At 35.2% G+C, this 20769-nt stretch overlaps 1 protein-coding gene across 6 annotated transcripts in view; it reads right to left on the bottom strand.

Moving 5' to 3' along the window:
- PCGF5 (polycomb group ring finger 5) overlaps positions 1-20769 on the bottom strand; it is a 63842-nt gene that overhangs the window by 10430 nt on the left and 32643 nt on the right. For 4 of the 6 annotated variants that reach the window (XM_041415954.1, XM_041415953.1, XM_041415955.1 and 1 more), the window contains 7 exons: positions 13480-13576; positions 8991-9046; positions 8807-8866; positions 5465-5613; positions 4278-4376; positions 3095-3184; positions 1159-1218 (listed from right to left, as the gene is read on the bottom strand). In XM_041415954.1, coding sequence (XP_041271888.1) covers positions 1159-1218; positions 3095-3184; positions 4278-4376; positions 5465-5613; positions 8807-8866; positions 8991-9046; positions 13480-13576 — 611 coding nt within the window. Of the gene's footprint in view, positions 1-1158; positions 1263-3094; positions 3185-4277; positions 4377-5464; positions 5614-8806; positions 8867-8990; positions 9047-13479; positions 13577-20769 lie in introns of those variants that run through there. The other 2 variants (XM_041415958.1, XM_041415957.1) reach the window with 2 other exon arrangements.

The following is a 20769-nucleotide window of genomic DNA, read 5'->3' as shown; positions in this document are numbered from 1 at the left end:
ATATCATCAGAACTAAATGTGACCACACTTGCAGGGGCTTAACAAACTGGAGTTCAGAGAAATCACAAGGTAAACCCAGAGGTATTAGCAATACCAGGAGTATTTAGGAGAGAAGACAGGAAGCACCATGTGTAGTCTGCATGTGCAATTAACAAACATGTATCTGTGGTATCATAAATTACTTGGTCTCTGATTAATTTTTTCTTTGCACAGGACATGACTACCATTTCTTTTAAATGCTGTTCCACATTTTGACTTTGAGTATATAAATTGTATCTAAAAGTGTGCAGATCTAATTGAAAGTGCACACAGGCAGAGACACAGCAATCACCACACTGAAATTGCCAAGTAAACCAGTGAGGCTCGGTGTTTTACCAAACAAAATCACAAAACTGTACAAATCAAATGCACTATGCAGGACAATTCTAAATATTGAAGGAGGCATGAGTGCAGTAGTTCACTTCCATCGCTAGTGGGGAGTGACCCTCTACCACTAGCTCTAATTTTTTACTCAAGACAAAAATAATATTCCAAAGTTGCAAACAGTATTCCAAGCTTTTAGAAATCAGTTAAAATAAAAATTCTCAATAAGGAAACTGAAATGCTGTTTCAAATAGTGTTGGGAACCAGACTGGTCAGTGAAACTTAGAAATCAGCTTCAGTTTGCAGGTTCTGAAGGTTTTGCTTCTAGAGATTATTCCATTACTAATTTTAAAAATGTGAAAGGAACAGGGTTTAGAAATACCTAGCATTTTTTTTACTTCATCAAAAAGGATATATGAATTCCCATAAAGAGATGAAACCAATGTAGTCTCTTAATTCACACTCTCCATTTTTCATCCCTTGCCAGTGACTGCCCAACACTTAAAGGAATGAGATAGGAAGAGGTAGATAATCCTTTGAGGCTGATATGGATATCAACCATATGATATCTCTCAAAAAAAATCACAAACAAAAACTGGCCTAATGCAAAGTAAGACAGACTACTAAATCTTTTGAGTAAAGTTTGTGCTGCAGGAATGAAAATGCTCAGACCTCACTCACAGAGTTTTAGCACTTTGCACTGAGGAATTATAAAAACTCCACAAGCTGAAATACACTGGAGGTGCTGGCAGGACCCTAATGACTGTAATATGCACAGTCGTGAGTGCCTCTTACCTGATAGAAAGTGCCATCCTGTGAGCAGACTTGCGAAGATGAGCAGTTCTGACACCGAAACTGCGAAGGAGATGATTTTCTGATCAGATAAGAGGCATCCACAGCTGGACATACACATTTACCATTTATTGATTTTAAAAAAAAAAATTTAAATGTAAAGGTTACAATCAATTTACTTATTTTAAAATAGGAAAGAATTGTTTAATGAACAAATGGATATTCTTCCCTTTTCCTGTCTATCTCATGTAAGGTCCACAGCTATGCAGTAAAAGCTCATGGTCAATAGTACCAGAGACAAAGATAATGGATTCACTTGATCTTCATTCAGAAGAAGAGATTGTTAATTGATTACCATTGCAACTTCATTGAGGAAAACAAAATCATAGAAGCCTAGATATTACTGGATTTATTACCAGCACAATTAAATTTTTAGAGGTGTTAATCATCTTTGCCTTCAGGGGTGTGATTTAAAACTACATGAAATAGAAGATGAACACTCATACCTGGCTATACTGTGTGACTATAAATACACTTACAAAATTAATCAGGAGTTGTGAACTCTTGTATTCACTAAATGTTAGAAACTATAGTTCTGAGATTTTTGAAAATTTTTAGTGCAAATTTTTTAAAATCAAGAACATAGTCACTGTTGCTTCCAATTTCATGCAGCTGCCAAAAGTCGATTTATAGGCAAGGGCTGCAGGATGAAATGCCATGAAAAAATTCCATTATCGCTGAAATTGTTGCCTCAACACTTCCTAATAGGACAGCCAATGCTAACAAAAATACAAGATGGCAAACCAAACAGACATTCACTGGTTTCAAGGCAGTATTGGGAAAAAATATAGTTAAAGCTCCCTTGGGGGTTTCAGCAATCACCAAATTTCAGTGCAATATTACTTTCAAATTTATCGAATACTTGCCTATATACATTGACCTCCCTAATTCCTACTAAAATTTATTCTTTCCCCTCCAGCTTCAGATTAAGGTAAAACTTTAGGAAACTTGTGAATTGTTAATTCTACAGTGTGTTAATCCTCTGTCTTCTCTGTCCATGCCCCAGCACTTAATATTCTAAGCACTAGGAAGCTTAAAACAAAAAAAGAATAGAAGAATAGAAGAAGTTTGGAATTTTCTTCAGATCAGTACATTAAGGTATGTTAAATGCTTAACCTTAGCTGCACTCTAATTTAGCCTCCACTAGTATGATCGTCAGACTTGCATGTACTACAAAGCAATAAAGAGTGAAGACCAATCAACAGGCACACACAAACAAATGCATAAAAGAAAGAGAAGAAAAGGGGATATGACTTCTAATAAAAAAAATACAAGCAATACTAAACCAAACTGAATATTATTTCTGAAAAAAAAAGTCTCTTAAAATGTTAAATACTGCAATTCTAAAATATACACAAGCAGCAAGGAAAACCCATCTGGCTGTTATCTCAATGTCATTGTTATACAGCATATCCAAAAAGAATAGATTTAGTATTAACAGAAACAGTAATAAAACAATTAAATTTCACTGGTAATTTTTCAGTGTCACCTTCAGTTTATTGACTGAATAAAACAGGTTCTTACTGAAGAATGGATGCAGATTCCCCAACTACTGTAACTCAAAAGGTCACCAAAAGCAAATTTGCTGAAAAAGAACAAGGGCTTGGGTTTTCAGTTACTTGACTTAAAACTCTGAGCAAAACTTGCATGTACACATCATACACCCACTATTTAGAGTTTCCAAATCTACACAATGTATGTGCTGAAGGGTTTCACCCATAGTGTTTTACATAAGAAATTCAGAAACCATGCAGGCATTTTTAAATAGGGCTTTTTTGAAGGGTCACAGATTATATTCGGGCCTAAGATTTGAAAGCATGTGTAGTTTCTATAATAAATACAGCAAAAGATCATTTATCAATAATGTAACAGCATTTACGTTTTCGCCTCTTAGTCTCCATCTTGTCATATAGATGAATTCCATAGTATGATCCTTCCCCATGATTTCTCCGTTGCATAGTACATCCAGCTTAAAATACAACAGAACAAACAGTAAGACAAAGGGATGCAGAACTTTAATGTCTAAATGAACTGCTAAGTGAATCTCCAGAGTTAATACCTCCACTCCTATCATTATACAACAATTCTATCAGACACATATATCAAACCTGGATGAATACAGCATGCTGACAATAGGTTATTTTGTACCCTGGCATTCAGCTGGTATTTTTTCACATTTGTGTTTTTATTTGAAGTGTGGACAGAAGGAAGTCTGCTACTGAGGTATGAAATCACCAGTGGACAAACATTCCCTAAATTTAGCTACACTAGACAGTATCCATTTGAAGAGAAAGCCTTGTGCTGTATTTTGAAGGCCACCTTGCTATGCCAGTGCTATTTCAAACCCAAAGATATAAACCAGAAGTACAGTAATTTTCATTTTAAAAATAGATTATAAAGAAACTTTTAAAAATTAGTTTAAAAGTAACTATAAATTACAAGAAAAATGCAGTTCAAAGTATACAGACATTCCTTAACTGAAAGCAAAAGACAGAGAAAAACAGTGATCTCAGTGTGAAAAATGTCTACTTTAAACTGTATTAGAGCATCTTACTGCTGCCTGCCACTGCAAATGTTTGGCAGTATTTTTATTATTAGAGCTGTAATATTTTCTGGGTTTTAGACAAAAAAAAAAGTAAAAATTTTGAAGTAAGCAGTTTCTTTGTAACACCAGCCATTAAGGTACCAGACAGATTAAAAACCAAATAACACTGAAAAGGCTGGTCAGCATGTCATGACACCGTGACAAACTCCTGTGTATAGTTATAACCTGTGTACCAAACCTAACAAAACAAATAAAAACCTAAGAAAATAAAATACAAACCTAACTCAGCCCTACCCCTGACCAAAGCTGGGAAGCTGCTGCTGGTGTTAAAGACAGCCTGCCCTGCATGGAGCCTTTGGCTCCTGTACGAGAACAGGCTGAAGAAACAGTCTGTGCTTCAGTCTAAATTCCTGTATCCCTGGAAAGAGGGAAAGCAGGTTCAAACATGATTAAATTTCATATAAATATATTATGTTGCAGGGAAATAAAAATACAAACATCTTTCTTACAAATGTACCTCATAGGAACTTGGAAGTTTTAATTTTAAGCTGAGAAACTTTTTGATAGTTCCCACGGTCACTCGAGTAGAACAGCGGATAAATTTCTTCATTAAGCCCTAAAGCAACAGCAACAAATCAGAAAAAAAAAACATGTTACAAATTCTGGAAAATGTGAGCAATCTTTAGGGCAAGAACACCTGAAACCAATTTACTGCATTCTCTTCTAATTCATAGTGACACCATAGGTTTATTTTTGTTCACTTGTTTTCAAAATGTAAAAGATGACAAGTTCATTTGAGCCATCTCTAGTTCTAAAGATATTTCTAAAAGATACAGAAGGGAAGAAAGAAAAAAACCAAAACCCAGCTAACACCAAACCCATCAAAATCCTGAGAAAAACTTAAATAATCAGTGTGCTTGTGTTAGTAATGCTGCGGGTCAAACAAACGTTGCATTTCTGAGAAGTGCTAAGAACCTCCAAAGTTATATGTGTAACATAACACTTAGAAAATACAGCTTTATTAGAAAAGTTCTTAAATATATTTTTCCTTTTATTCTTCTATTTGTAATTTCATAAAACATTGTTAAAATCTAAGGTGATTTCTAAAGACTTTCTTCTAGACTCAGTATGTTTGGTAATCCCCTTCAGGAATAGAAACCAAATATCCCTAATTCTTCAAACAGCAATGGACAAGTATTACTCCACCCATTTTGCAGATTAAAGTGAGCTCCCCAAGGCCACAGACAACACATCAGGGTCAGAATCAGGTTTACAGCTCAGAAGATCTGGATCCCAGTCATGCAGGGCACCACATATTTGATAAGCAGGTTCATTCTGGCATGTTAAGACAGTAATCCTGAAGGTACGAGGCACCTCACCTACAGCTAGCCTTATAAATACCTCTGTGGTGTGCTGTAATCTGTTGTGTAATGCAGTTATATATCAAAAGGCTGTAGACTACAAAACTATAATCCACACACAAACAAAACTTCCACTATCACAGATGGCTTTCTGTATAGAACTGTATTTTTCACAAAATTCCAAAGATGCACTGAAATGCCTCAAAGGGAAGGACTAAATAAGTGGGTAAGTGGGAATAGGTCACTACATTAAGGTTTACTTTTAATGGTTATAAAAGGATTTGGTTCCTGTAAGATGCTGTTCTGTCATCAATAAGTACAGCACAGCTTGTTTGCTACTCACTTTGACCACATTATCTCCTGACTGCCCATTGTTGCGTAAACAGTCAAGGCAGATTGCAATCTGCGGGTCACTCCTGTGATAGTCTTTATCTTCTTCATTTTCATCACACTCCTCATCTACTTTGGGTTTATCAGCTTTTGGGCTTTCATCTGTAAAATATGAAGATCATATTATTTAAGTATAAAGTAATAAAAAAATAATATATTTAAGAAAATAAGGCATTTTTATGAGCCATAATTTTTCTTCACATTAACTTCACAGTGTTAATTCAGTGAATTCTTAAACTGACCAACCTAAAGACCTCTGGAAACAAATTTTTACTGTTGAAATTTCAATGCAATATGCAAACAACAGACTTCTATGGAACAGAAAATAATTAGATGATGGACTATATTGGGTATGGCTGTGTACTTCTGATATGTTCAGTAATTAAAACCCTGCAACTCCGCATGCATCACAATCACTCAGACGTGTAAACCTACTGTATAGTGTGGCAGTTCAGTGACAAGAAATTAACAATAGAATGACGAATCCCAACACTTATATATCAAAGTAACATGGCTAATCAATTCATATTAACTGTCACAATAATCCAGTGAAGACAAGTCCCTGTAATGCAATCACGAGGTAAACTAAACCTTAGATTTCATCCACTTCTGACCAGATCTAAACAGGCTACTGTAAGAACTTCAGGTGTTTCTCTCCAGAAGATTTTACAAGTAAATAGCCATATATTTACTTACTCCCTTGTAAAAAGAAAAAAATATAAGAAAAGATGATAGGTCTGTGTATTTTTTAGCAAAGCTTATACAAACTACATAAACACATAGAAAATGTTATCCCCTTTCACTCTGCTGTTAACATGTTCTATTGGTCCCTGGTTTAAAATTCTAACTCTTTGGAAAAGTACCGTCTTGTATATTTAGAAAGGTTTAGCCAACTTGAGCTCTCAAATGTTAAGACTAGCAAGTACACCTAGATAAGGCTGCAATGTATGTAAATAATAACCATAAAATGGAGTAAGTTTTACAGATTTAGTGTACAGTATACAATAATCTTATTTGTATCTTATTGTATACATTTGGCTTTTTTCTGTATCCCCAACTTACTTATCTTGATTTAAAACAAAGGTTCCTCTCTATTGGAATAAAACATTACCACAATTAACTTGAAATTAGCAGCCTGAATAAGCTGCTTCCATGTTTTTTAAAACACTTTCAGATCAAGTTCTGCTGCTTTCCTACACATACCAGATTCTAAAGGAATTTAGAAGAGTTCAGATGAGAAAATAGAAAGTAAACTTTAATAAACACCAAGCCATGACCGAGTTTTTTGACACAGTAATTAGTTGCCTTTGTTCATTTTACATATTCAAGATGAGTTTTAAGCTATATTCATTACTTTTCTCTCTTACAATTTTTAAGTTTTCACTAATTATGAAAGATTTATCCCCAAGTCCCTATTAACTATTGACACATTTATTTGAATGTGTATCATACATACATTTTGTTCCTATCATCTTCCTATGAGAAGAATTTTCAGTAGCAAACTACAGATTTTTTTAATTTTTTTTTTTTTTTTTATCCTGAAAGTCCCAGAAGTAAACTCTATCAATCAAGCAGGTGCAGTCCACGTGTCACAAGCATTTGTTCTCTTCAGACTGGAGAGTACCAATGAATATTTTTTTCTCTGTACCATAGTATTTCATCACTCATCAATTCTTTCTGGTAACCACTCTCCTGCAGGAGTCACCAATGGCTGAGATATGGTTTATTGTTTGGGGTTTTTTCCTTCTGATATGTGAAAATTTTAAGTCCTGGGATTTTTTTACAGCTCTTAGATGCTTAGGTTAGGAGCTGTGCTGCAACCTGTGGCACAGGACATAACTGAAAGACTCTCAAACTACAGTGACAATCTGATTGCAGGGCATGGTATTGACAACTGAAACAGTCTCTTCTAAATGAAAATATCCTCAGCAAATATTTTCTTCCTAGGCAAGATTCTAAATGCTTTTGTGTGGCAGAAAACAGCTTAAGTGCTCATAATTTTTATCAATGAGTTGTCATGACTTTCAAATACTTTGCAGAGACAAAGTTCCACAGCCCCAGGCTACAGTCTAATGGAGCTGGATACATCTGTAGCTACTCAAAAGTATAATTTGGGAGTTAGAGACTTCCTCTCATTCACAAAAAACTAATCCAAGCTCTCACTACACTTACTAACTCATCTCCATTGAGTTTATCATTAAATTAGGAGAGGAAGGTAAGAACCAGAAGTGTAAGTTGGTCAAAAGTAAGTTCACATTCTACAAATTTGCAAATTATCTGTTGATTCTTTGTATGTATATAGCAGAAGACCATTTTCTAAACAGTCAAGAAATGTCTCTATCTTACAAAAATATATTGTAAGTTTTTTTAAAACTGAACAGGCATACATTACATAGTACACTGTAATAAACGAATATAATTTCATCTAAACTGTTTTGCAGTTCATAATGTATTTATATAATAGAGAAAGTAACATTGTCCCTCACAATGGATGCCAAATGCAAGTCAACAAAACTTGTGAGAAAGAAAATTAAATGTTATGAAGCTGAAAAGAAGACATTATAAAGAAATGAATGCAGAAGAATATTATAAGGTGTTTACTTGACAGTTACCCTTTACTGAAAATAGCTATTTTTTAACTTAGCAGAATTTCAAAAGTTCTTTAAAATCAAATCAAATAGGCTATGGTATTAAAAACTTGATGCCAAATTAAAGGGGCATAAAACCAGCTGGATCTAGTCCTCGCTTACCACCTCAGTACTGAGGTTCAAAGTTCATGGGTCAACTACAAAAAATGAAACAAAACAAAGCAAAAAACCAAACCAAAAATCCCAACCAAAAAGAAAGAAAGAAACAAAAAAGCATTGTGGGATCTATAGAAAACAATTATTTAGCATGTGTGGAAAACTGTTTTACTGCTTGTCATAACTAATTCTTGACAACCTCCTACTTAACAGATGGTCAAATTTGGTAACAGAAAGTAATTTGTAAAAACTCTGTAAAAAAATTCTGTCCTGCTCTATTAGGAAAATTAGGAATTCAGCTGGACAATTATGAGAGCGTTGCAAGTGAGAGCCTAGGGTAATGCAAATAAAAATAATGGTAAAACAGCTAGTTTGTTAACCAACTGGCTGATGGATAAGTATGAGAAGGTCCACACATCTGCAGAGATTCACTACAAGTTTCTGTAGTAGCTTTGAACTCAGGAAAAACAAAATATACTTGTGTCAGTGAAGAAACTGGTCTTAATAAGCAGTGTTACTTAACACACAGATGAGAGGGAAAAAATCATCACCTTGTCCATTTTCTTGAGGTTTGTTTTTCTTCCAAAATTCGATCTCTCGCTGCAGTTCCTCTAGTTAACATCAAAGAACAGTAAGAGTAAGTGAATTTTTAAATCAATACCAGGTATATAATTAGAAAGAGCCATATTCCCCCCACCAACCCAAACAGTTCCCAAAACCAAATGAGGAACTTACGCTCTCGAAGTCCAGGCACCAACTTAAATATAATTTCCTCTAAGGTGTTATCCAGCCTTTCAGAGGGAAAAAATACATTTCACATTAAATGGATACTAGCATTTTAAGTATTTTTAGTGTTTAAATAACAAAAGCTTTTGAATAATGAGTTGCATTTTTCTAGTAAATAATGAATCCTGTCAAAGCCAACTGATTTTAGTTTGAGAGACAACACGTATTAAAGCTTATCTCAACCATCTCCTAAATGGATTTATCATAGAAATAACTAAGGAATTACTTTTTAAACATATAAAGATAAGAATGAAGCAAAAGATAAAAGCATTATATTCTAAAATTTTATTTCTGAATTTGTATTACACACAAACAGTAATGTTACTAGAAGGAACAGACTGGAAAAGTAGTATCCAATTTTAAGGTCCAGCTCATGAGTAGTAAGCATGAAAATGATAAACTCCATTATCATACTGAGTGTTGAAGTGCTTTGGTAATAAGCCTGTCACGAAAAACTGAACAGACTATTCCCTCCTTATCACACCACAGACAAAGCACTCTTGCAGGATAACGACCACAGTGCATCCATGCTGCTCTGACTTGACAGTTCTCAGTACCCAGCACAGTTAATTTGAACTATTTAAATCTGCCACGTGTAGTACACCAGAAGAGAGTACACAGCACAGGCATGTCCTCTGATACCCTGATATTAGTGCCAAAACTTGTTATCACAGTCCCTTGCAGTGTACACACTGAAGTTACCCTTGTTGCTGAAGCAAAAAAACTCTTCTTTTCTTTTCTCTGAATTTAGCCAACTCTTCTATCCATTAAGTTTATCATCTGCTTTCTAGTTCTACTTCCTCTCCTGGTCTCTTATCCTTCAGTTTCCTCTGGCTTTCATTCCATTTCCTTTCCCTTCCTCTCCTTTGCCCTTTATGCTCTATCTTATCTACAGAAACTCCCTTTGCCCACAGCCTAAACAAAAACTCATGACAAAATAAACCACTAAATAATGCAGAGAAATTAAGTACCTTGACATTCAGTAAGAATCTGGCATATTTTAAATTGCCTTATTTTTTCATCTCAATAACAATGTATTTCTTTATATACTTATATTTGCAAACACTCATGTGTACGTGGTATTAATGATACACTATAGGCCTGTTAAAAAAACATAGCTGTTTTGTCATTTGTTCACCAACTGTTGCAAAGTAGGAGTAAGAATGAACGTTTTTATTGTTGGGGAAAGCCTACAATCCATATAAATTGGTAACAATTATCTTAAAAGAAATATATGAGTATTCAAGTTTCTCCTTACAGAATTTGTACTTGTGCTTTACAATTAGACCCAATAATCAACCATCAAGTTCTGAGACTAGATCCCTGTGGCATCCATCAGTAGATTCAGTCATACCATAGAAATATTCATGTTTCAGCTACAATCACAATCCATTTTTAATTTCTTGTTCTTAAGGGGACAACAACAACAAAAATTCAGCAAGTGAATCATACCTCCCATAAAATAAAGCAGCACAGAGAGAGCACTTTCCCACAGATAAGAAGGAAATTAAAATTGTAGGATGTCTGAGTGCTTGATTTCTGATAGATGACAATGTAGGTCTACCTTCCCAGATGGTAGATCCCAGATCTTGCAGCCTCCTCTGTCAGTATCTGAGGGAACTACACAGTGCTGCTTTCTGTGAGGTACCCACAGCAGAGCACTGGGAACTTGGGAACATGCCTTAGAAATGGAATTCATTTCACACTGTAAGAAAGCTCCAACCTTCATAATTTACTCATTAAAAGAAATAAAATAAGGACTTCAAAAGAGAACGCCACTACCTTAATTAAAAATCCCTCTGTTCTTGAGGATGGTATAATACATGCTAGTTTTCTTTAATTTATTTTTGAAAATTCCCATTTAACACTTTCTAACTTACTTTCAATGGCCCAAAACAAAAGTCAGTGGTAATGCTAAAATAGCAAAAAAAATCCACTATACTTTGCAAATTTACAATGCTAGAAGCAAGAAGTGTCTTCCCACTCTAGTCAATGACTTAATTTTTTTTCCAAAAACTAAACAAAAAAAAACTTATTTCTTTACAGAGGATAAATAGTAATCAATACTCTGACATGGAGCAGGAAAAAAAAAAATAGTCCAATCTGATCTTGAAATGCATAGAAACTAGAAACTAAGACTTTAGGGGAAAAATGAAATTATCACAAGACTCTCAATTTCAGATGCATCTTTCAGAGTTCCCATAATCCACACATGCAAGCACTCTGACATGAAGATTTGTATTTTTGTGTCTTACATCAAACCCATTCCAAAATGAAACTTGACAAAGGTGGTCTCAGTCATTTACTGTGATACTTCCCATTAATGCTGAAAAAAGAACATTGATATTTTACAGACACCTACTTCCATTCCCACATCTTCCAACCATCTTGCAAATCTCCAAACCAGAACATACAGAAAGAATAACGAAGCATTTCTGTCAGCTTAGTATAGCTCCTTTTTTCACCTCTTCTGTAATACTGAACGAGTCACAAGGCCAACACTCTGATAATTATCAAAAGTGAACCAAGCTAGGACTATTGCTCAGGAAAGCTTGCATGCACAGGAGTGTGTTAGGAAGAGGAAAAGTCTGCCCTCAAGGCACTATCAACACAGACCCTATTGAGTACTGATGATGCAGAATTCTGCTAAATCAGTAAAGGGAATTCATAAAGTTTAACAGTTTTCCTACATTTCCATTTTAGAGCTCAATGTTGAATTTCAGACTTAGTCTTGTAGTTACAAGAAACCCTAAGTGCTGCCAGCTAAGAGATACATGCAAAAAGCTCACATAGTTATGAAGTTACTCAGAACTGAGCTTAGAAGGAGTTTATAAAGCTTATCTGAGAGATCTTAGTTAAAACTCCTAAGTGGTGTTTGACACAATTTCTCAGAAAATGACTGCATTCTTTAGCAATGATGGGGCTGATCTCCATGGTCAGAGTTTAACTCTTCTATTAAGTTAAGCAGGCAACATCCAGGAAAGATAATTCCAGGGCACGGCTCACGTGCCCTTCTGATTATTAGTTTAGCAAATGTTTAAAATTGGTTCATAAAATACAACCAGGAAACTACTAACTATATGCAGTTTCTTGGCAAAGAGACCAAATGACTCTAAAAGGAATTTCAGGAAATAATTGCAGAGAAAATAGCTCTTCCCACATTTCTGGCTTGTGCTCTCAACTTTCCTCACCCATCTATAATTTCCTGCTCAAAGGACAGTATTTGTTTACTAAACATCTACTATATGTTTCAGAAAATGCATTTTCATCTCATATGAAGTGGTCCTATCAGAATAAAAGAAATATTTCTAAATGCTTTTGTTTTCAGCTCATTAGTAGCCTACAGCATATTCTGTTATGACTCACACAGCACCTCAGAAACTGACAGGAAATCAGAAAAATAATCTACATGAACCTGCTCACCCTTCCAAAAATATTCAGATGACAAAGACTTTGGCCAATAACACCCTTTACAGTTGCTGAATTCAATCTCTCTCAGTTATGCTCTTGGTACATAACTGGGAATGGTTGTGCACACATGGATCAGTCAAAAATCAAAGCAATGTATGACAAATCATAATAAAACCAACGACATCAGAAAATTATACCAAGCCTAGTAAATTCCAGATGTAAATTATATTTTTACGTTAATGTAAGAATAAGTCCTTCTAAGTTCACACCAGTATTACAAAACAATAATGCTGGGGGATGGGGTGGAGGTATTGGGAGTGAGGGCATCACTCCAGGAAAACTTGAGGTTCTCCCACTTATGATGACATTTCCAGATTTTTCCATCTTATCAGATATTTATCATCTTTGTTTCAACATAACATCACTAAAAGTGAATCCAAAATTTTATGAAAAATAATTGTTTTTAAAAAGGTGTGTTAACACAATATAAAAAAATCTCAAAAAAAGGGTATTTTAATGTAAAAAACTTCTTTTCATGAGTGTCTTTTTATTAATCTTACAGCAGATTTCAATTCAGATTGGTGGACTTATGCCCTGAAAGACATTGCTTTTAATATGATTCATTTTCTATATCTTGCTCTAAAAATAAAAAGCTGCCATGAGGTTTGGAATGCCCTGAATAATTTCAAAAAACAACCCTCTAGAATTTAATTTCATGTAAAGAATAAAAGGTATCTGGCTCATTTATTTGTTTAATAGAGATACTAATTTTTTTTTTTAAACTTGTACAGTAGAAGCACTATTTCTGTGTCTTTCCCTTATGTTTCCTCCTTTTACTGTATCTGAAAAAATTAATTTAGAATGCAGTGGGAGCTGAGAAAATGACAACCTATATTGCTTAGAACAGTTAAGATATGCATTATACAAATAAGAAAAACAATTATTTCCCTTTTAGGATAAAGAAGTTAAGATTTTTTTGTTCTTCTTCTTCCTCCATTTCAGCAAATACTGTGAAATAGATTCTTACCTTAACATTTCTAGTGGATTGGTCTCATGCACTTGGTTGCCACACCTGGGACAGTCATTGCTGTCTTCAAAGTGTTGAACGATACAAGTCTTACAAACTAAGACAGAGAAGGAAAAAAAAAAAGAAAAAAACCCACTTAGACAAAATCTAAATAATATTGCTCAAGTATGACCTAATGATACCTGGTAGCTACCTCATACATCAGAAATAAAAGAGCATTGTCCTACAGTTAATAATTACATCTTATTCCCTTCTTGTTCCCCAAAACCATTTTTCTGCTCCGCTGGGACACCAAGGTCAGCGGCACAGGCTGGACAAGCACTTCAAATGAGATATTTTTGCTACTTAGAGTTCTCCCAGCATCCTAACACATGAAGCCCATAGCCTGTACCACCTTAAAGAACAGGTTCTCAGGTGTGTGCTGGGGAACTTCAGCCAGCAGAGCCCACCATCACCTCAGCTGATCTGAAATAACTTACATACATCAGTTCAATGGTGCTGCTTGCCATTGAAAATACTGATTTAAATACTTATTGTAAGAGAAAAGGTCACAGAAATTGTACACAGGTTCCAAGTGTTTCATTTTTGACACAGTGCTTTCCAAAGCAATGAGAGAATGTACACTCAACATTTAATATTTGAACCTTATAATGAAAAATCAGGATCAGGACCATGGCAAGTATCAATAAACCCAAACCAACAACATTGTGAATTTAAAAACCAATCAAATGAAAGTAAACTAAATAAGGTGCTACACTACACTTGCTTCCAAATGATCAATTACAGACTGTAGATTTTAATGTCATTAATTATGGGAGCCAAGCTGATGAGAACAAATATGTCTGCTATTACTACTGCACAACAATGTTCTGGATGGAGATAAACTCTACCCTCTTCTTATTATTAATTCACCTACACTGAAATAAGAACTGCAAATTCATCAGTAAATGGACTGAAAAAATAAATGGACTGCTGTGACTGCAATATGCTTTCTGCTGAAACACTGTAATTTTTTTCATCAATTACTTAAACAAGTATGAACATCTCTAAACAAGTTGGTAAATCCTATTATAAGACAACTCTAGGAATCTTGAACTTCCTTTAACAAACAAAGACTGTATGTGTCTTTGCCTTAGAATGCTCAGAAGGGTTATATGAAATCAGCTGATGCTGGTAATGCAGACACATTAAACCTCCATGTAAGTGTTTTTTCCAGCTGCTTTAAATCACTAACTTAAAGACATTAACTTTTTTCCCCAAGATTGTCAAGGAATTGTAAAATAACTCTTCTGCCAGTTAAGCTTTTCAGCTGCAGCACCTGCTAGCTCCTAATCCTGGTATCTATATTGTGCTGAATTCACTGCTTGTGTCAGGAGAAGGTGTATGGGCTAGTGGTGGGTGAGGACAATACTGATGAACCACCAAGTCACCAGCTGTCTCAGAAATGCCATTAGCTGGAAACCTCAGTTTAAAGAGTGTGGGAGGAAAAGGGCTGAGGATCATGTATGATGACGAAATAGTGAAGTTAACACAGATGTAAATTACTCTCATCTGGAAATTCAGCTAAAAGTCACTGAGGCAAATAACAGAAGAATTTGGCTTATTCTAGACCTCTTCTAACTTGACTTCATACAAACTGAGCTTAAAGATAACTGTTTTTCAATGGAGTTTCATCTGCTAACTCCTATAACAAAGGAAGGAGTTAGTCTTTATGTTTTTGGTAAGCCTTCTGTCTGGTATAAACAGCAGCATCTCTGTGGAGTCTTTCTAGCCTGACACCAAGTAAAAACGATAAAGAATAAATAAAGTGGAAAGTTTTGTAAAAATGTAATTACAACTTTTCAATATTAATTTCAGAATTGATAAGCTCAACCCCATAATTTCTCTTGTTTGGAAAATGTCCAGGCTGGGTGAGGCTCTGAGCAACTTCAACCAGGGGAGGGTGTCCCTGCCCATGGAAGGAGGGTCAGAAAGGGTCTGTTCCAGCCCAACCCATTCTATGAATTTTTTTTTTTTGCAACAGAGACTCAGAGAATTAGCAAAAATTCTTCAAAAGGAGAAGGGGCTTTGCATTAATACCAGAGTGATTTGGTTTCTTTTCTGTAAGCAATAGAATTAGCCTCCTTCTGAAAAAAATTCCTTGCATTTTAGAAAAACTTTCTGAAATTCTTAAGAGAATTTAATTCCTTTTACTTGCTCTCAGGATTTCTACTCCACTGATATGAGAGAAGTTCTTGAAGTCTGTGATGAGATGATGCTGTTCTTACTGCATTGTCATGAAAAGATATTTTACATTTATGCTTCCTAGGTTTTTTGTTTTCCAAACTAAAGACAAATAGGGCCTACCTGAGCTATAGCTTTCATTTACATCTAGAAGAAAGCTGAAATTATTACTATTCAGAAGAACTCCATGCTATGGGGTCAATAACTAATACACTTAAATTAAGTCAGAAAATTGACTCCATAAAATCTCCCAAACAATAAATACTGCTAAACATAAAGCATGCTAATATCCACAATAATGTAATTGGAAGAAATATTTATAATGTAAACGAATCTATGGAAAGGAACTGAATTCTTCAGTCTGAATATATCTTTTTGCTCTCTTTATACCTTCTGTTTTTCAGAGGAGGTGACACCCTTGGAAGGCATGCATGGTCCAAGAAAGGACCTAATGATTAATGAAGAGCTTAATTTCAGTATAGGAAAGGTTTTTGAGTAGTAATCTGAAGTAATCTAACCAACTTTTGCTTTTTCTCACGTAGAGCTAATGCGCTATAAGAATTTGCTGACCAAAACTAAATGTGATTTACCAACAGGAATATAAGGGTAAAAAATACATATAAATTCTAGCATGCAAGAATAATGAACTAATACATGATACTCCTAGTGGGATTATCAACCAAATATTTTCCTATATGATAGGTGTAATCATCCTCTGTTACTCTCAATGTAAAACACTGAACTTTTTTCAAAGCCTATCTCTTTACAGTTTCAGAAAATGGGATGAAATCTAAATATTGGGTGAAAAAGGTAGGCAAAAAAGGAATCCTTAAACACAATTAAATGATAAATATCATTAATTCACCAACTTACGGAAAAAAACAAACTCCGAACCAAAACCCTTTAATGCTTCCAGTACAGATTAACAAAATAACATGGTTTCATTTGCTTTACTGTAGGTCATGGTAGGGCAACAAACAAGCAAAAGAAAACTGCTTAACCTAAATGTACAGTTTGAAGGATTTTGAGGTATGTGCTACACATGCCAGTGAAATGAGACCTTGAATTTCATAGTCGCACAATGACATTTCAGAAGAGACACAATAAAAGTTAAACTCATGTAAGATGACTTTCTATGGCTGACAAAAGTACTTGTGTGACATATGCTAATTGGCTGGCTGCATAACAATGCTGTTTTCCAATACAGAGATATCTGGTTCACACATTCTTTCAGATCTTCGTAATCAGATGAAAAACATAGATGCAAGTGCCAAGACTGTGCTGTATGTCACAAACAAACAAAAAAATACATCTCTTATGAATATCTACATACATATGTATCTGGCCAGGTTATTGTTTAAATGTTGATTAATGAGATACCTAAATAAAACTTCATACTGCATTTTTAGAATAAAGTATTCTACAAGATAATGTTTAATTAGTTAATTGTGGTACAAATTCTTTGTCAGAACTCATCCTTTGAATTCTTCCAAGGATTTCCTCTCTTAAAGTTGATCACTGATTCAAAGAGCAAAGGAAGGGCACAGGATATGCACAGATAGTGGAACATCAAACTACATCAAACCCATCTCACTGATGGCACAGAGCTGCAACAAGTCATGTGGTATGTTTACTGAAGTATTTGATTATCTACCTTAAGCCTGCTTTAAAAGCACTTACTTTTAGGGAAAGGGTTTGCTTAAAAACAGGACAGAAACCTTCACTTAACCACCCTTTTCAGAAACTATACAAGTGGGACTACTCCTCTCTTAATTACTACTTCCAGACACAGTCACATTAGATTTTCTTTTGTTAAAAGGGAGAGAAAATGCAATAACCAAGAAAGACTTTTTGTGTTGAAAACTATTTAAAAATAACATTTAGGCCTTGCTACATGCCATTGACTAAAGTTTCTGCAGAAGAAGTCTGAAGGCAGCTCAGCTTGCTTGTCTGAGGGTGAGAAATTTTGCTGCAGTGAAGTTTTTTTGGGATCCTGTGTTGACAGCATAGGTTTTTAGCAAAATCTGAAAACCACTCTGGTTGAAAGATTATTTGATATTGAAAATTATATCTCTGGTAAATTTCCTGCAGGGAAGGACATTTCTGAAAATTCTTAGACTGCCTTGGCTGGCAATTTCTTAACACAAATATTAGAGAGACCAACTAGGAGTAATGTACCTTTTGATCTCCTGTTCATAAACAGGGAAAAGTTGGTGATGAATACAGCCACAGAGAGCAGCTTGCTTTGAGATGAGTTGAGGATCTTGAGAAATGATACACACTTAAAACAGCACAGTTAGGACTCTGAACTTCAGAGGATGAGACTTTAGCTTGTTTAAGCAACTGCTCATCAGATTTCCCAAGGAGACTATCATTGGAAAGAGACTTAAGAGAGCTGGCTGAGCTATACAGTCCACTGTACAGGGAATTATGTCAGAAGAATTGCTTACTGCACAAGAATTGCTTAGTTCCTAATTAATATGCAAAAGTAGATCATATTAGAAAAGAATGAAACAAGAATTGGAAACAAAATTATATAAAATCACTACTCTGACATTGAGAGACAAAAGTAGGAAAGCCAAGGCCCAGCCATAGCTAAAACTGATGAGAGACACAAGGGAATTGTGTAAGTATGCTAGTAGCTGAAGGAAGCTTAGACAAAATATGCCTGTTAATGAATGAGGGAAACAACTCAGGAATGGCTTATCAGCCCTCAGTATCTTTTTGCCTTGGCCTTCACAGGCAGTGCTTGATCCTCCCTGCATACCAGCTTGATTTGGGAAGGAGAGGGATAATCAACAGCCAAGGAGCAACAGGTTAAAACTTACTGAGAAAGACTGGATGTATTTAAATCTACAGGCCAGACAGCATTCACAGAGATGAAAGCTTAACACCCTAATCAGGTGATTATGAGAGGTACCCGATGACTAGAAAAGGGTGGTGTGTTATGCCCACCTGTAATAAAGAGGGGAAGGATGGCCCAGGGAAGTACAGCTAAACTCCAGCTCACTGGGAAGATGGCAGATTACATCATGTCCCTTGGAGTCAATTTCCAGCTATATGTGGGACAAAAATGTAATCAGCAAGTGGCAACAGCAATTTGCCTAAAGCAAATCATGCTACAGACTGGCAGGTGATGTAATAATAGCTTGTACCATTTGAACAGCAGTTACAGGAGTGATGGAGCCCGTCTTCTGGGGACTGGCAAATAGTATCACAAGCAATGTTGACATTTGGCAGGACATTCAGAAAAACTAGATAAAGACTGTAGCACTGGAAATGGTTATTAAGAGAGGCTGTGACTTCATGCTTAGAAATTGAAATGTCAATGACACAGAGACATGGCTTGACCTGGTAGAGTGCTGGCAACTAACCTGCGTCCTGCATGAAGTTAGCCTAGACAACTCCAGATGTTTGTTGGTGTTTTCAACCAACATTTCTGTGATTGTGTAAACAGCCCATTATTTTTTAAGATACTAAAGAATGTTCTTGAGGAAAGTTTATTTTGCAAATTTTGTAAGTGCACACTGTACTAAACAATGGAGTGACTCAGGAGACAGATGATGGGACATGCCCTTTAGCTCACATACAGCCTGCTTCCATCAGTAGTTCTTAAACATCCTTAACAACTCTGTAGCAGACTAGGAAAAAAGGTTTCAGTCCATAACACAAAGCCATTCTGTTGAAAGTTGCAAAAAAGAAATGAAGTACTGAATTTGCAGACTAAGTAATTTTGCACTAACATAACAGATTCCTTTCCAACAGAGATAGGAAAGTTTGCACTTCTGGTACCCAAGTTGCACTTAGGTTTCCCAGTGAACAGTGGAGTTTTCTGTCCAACATTTTCAAAAGCCCCAGCAGAAATATCTCTTATTTAAAAGGCACTCATTTCTCAGAGCAGGACTTAGTATTTTCCAGAAATATATAATATGCAAATCAACTGCTAATTCCCTGCTTTGGTTACTGCCGATCACATTAGCTCCTCTATGATCACTGGAGAACATCTATGTGAATACATGCTTTTCATCTTGTCCAAAGTAATACATTGTACTCCCAGTATCTAATGAATTAACACTGCTTCTTCAACCATTAATACCTGCAGATTTTGATCATTTGTACAACACTGTTTTCAATTATGGCAATTAGTAAGAACAAGACAAATACCAAAGGCCAGTTAAAATAATTGTATACTGTGGTATCTATTTGGACAATACTGAAGAATCATACCTGTATGGTATCATACCTGTATTTGAAAAAAAATAAATTAAAAATATTAAATATTTTCTACAAGATAACTTAGTAGAATACCTTCCTCAATTCTTCCATCACCTTTTCCTTTGCAGACATAAGATTTGCCTATCACCACTGTTTTCAAGTTTTAAATTTTCCTTTCCATCACTGTAATCTTTGTATTTTGGCAACTGAAACTAGACTGCTTTAAAGAAACACCACCTTCTTTCTTGCATTTCTACTTAAGAACCCAAATGTGGGGCAGTTTTTTGGTGAGAAGACCTGCATAACTATATGGCAGCTCAGTAAAATTCACGTGCTGACCTGGGAACTAGGCAATGACAGAGCTGGCCCAGTGAAGAGCTCTCAAACTACAAAAGAACAAAAGAAGCAGATGCTGCTGAGAAGAGAATGCTCCTTCTGCCATTCTTGTTTTGTAATAGGACCAAAAGTAAATAAAAAATAGATTATGTAAACAAAAAGATACCACAATAAAAACATTTTTTTCTTAAATCTGATTTCTGATGTAACTGCTCTCCCCTAACCCCAACCTTTTAAAAGTTGTTAATGGTCATTACACTTAAAGCATAAAAAAATTAGCTAATACTGGAATTTTTCCAATTTCTTTAAAGGGAAAGAGAATTTAATAATATATTTACCTCTCGCTAATAAATTTACCTCTGTTAAGTACCTCTGTCTTTTCCTGATTCCTTGTCCCTATTTTCCCCCTGTATCCAATAAAGGATTAAGGTCTTCCTTAGCACTCCTTTTCTTGATAATGTATTTATATAAACATTTTTAATTGTCTACTACGGCAGTAGCAAGATTAAGTTCTGG

Source organism: Onychostruthus taczanowskii, unplaced genomic scaffold (genome assembly GCF_017590055.1).
Source record: "Onychostruthus taczanowskii isolate IOZ18803 unplaced genomic scaffold, ASM1759005v1 scaffold5, whole genome shotgun sequence".
In the NCBI taxonomy this organism is placed as follows: Eukaryota; Metazoa; Chordata; class Aves; order Passeriformes; family Passeridae; genus Onychostruthus; species Onychostruthus taczanowskii.
The sequence above is the reverse complement of the archived record's forward strand: the minus strand, read 5'-3'. Positions and strand labels throughout refer to the sequence as shown.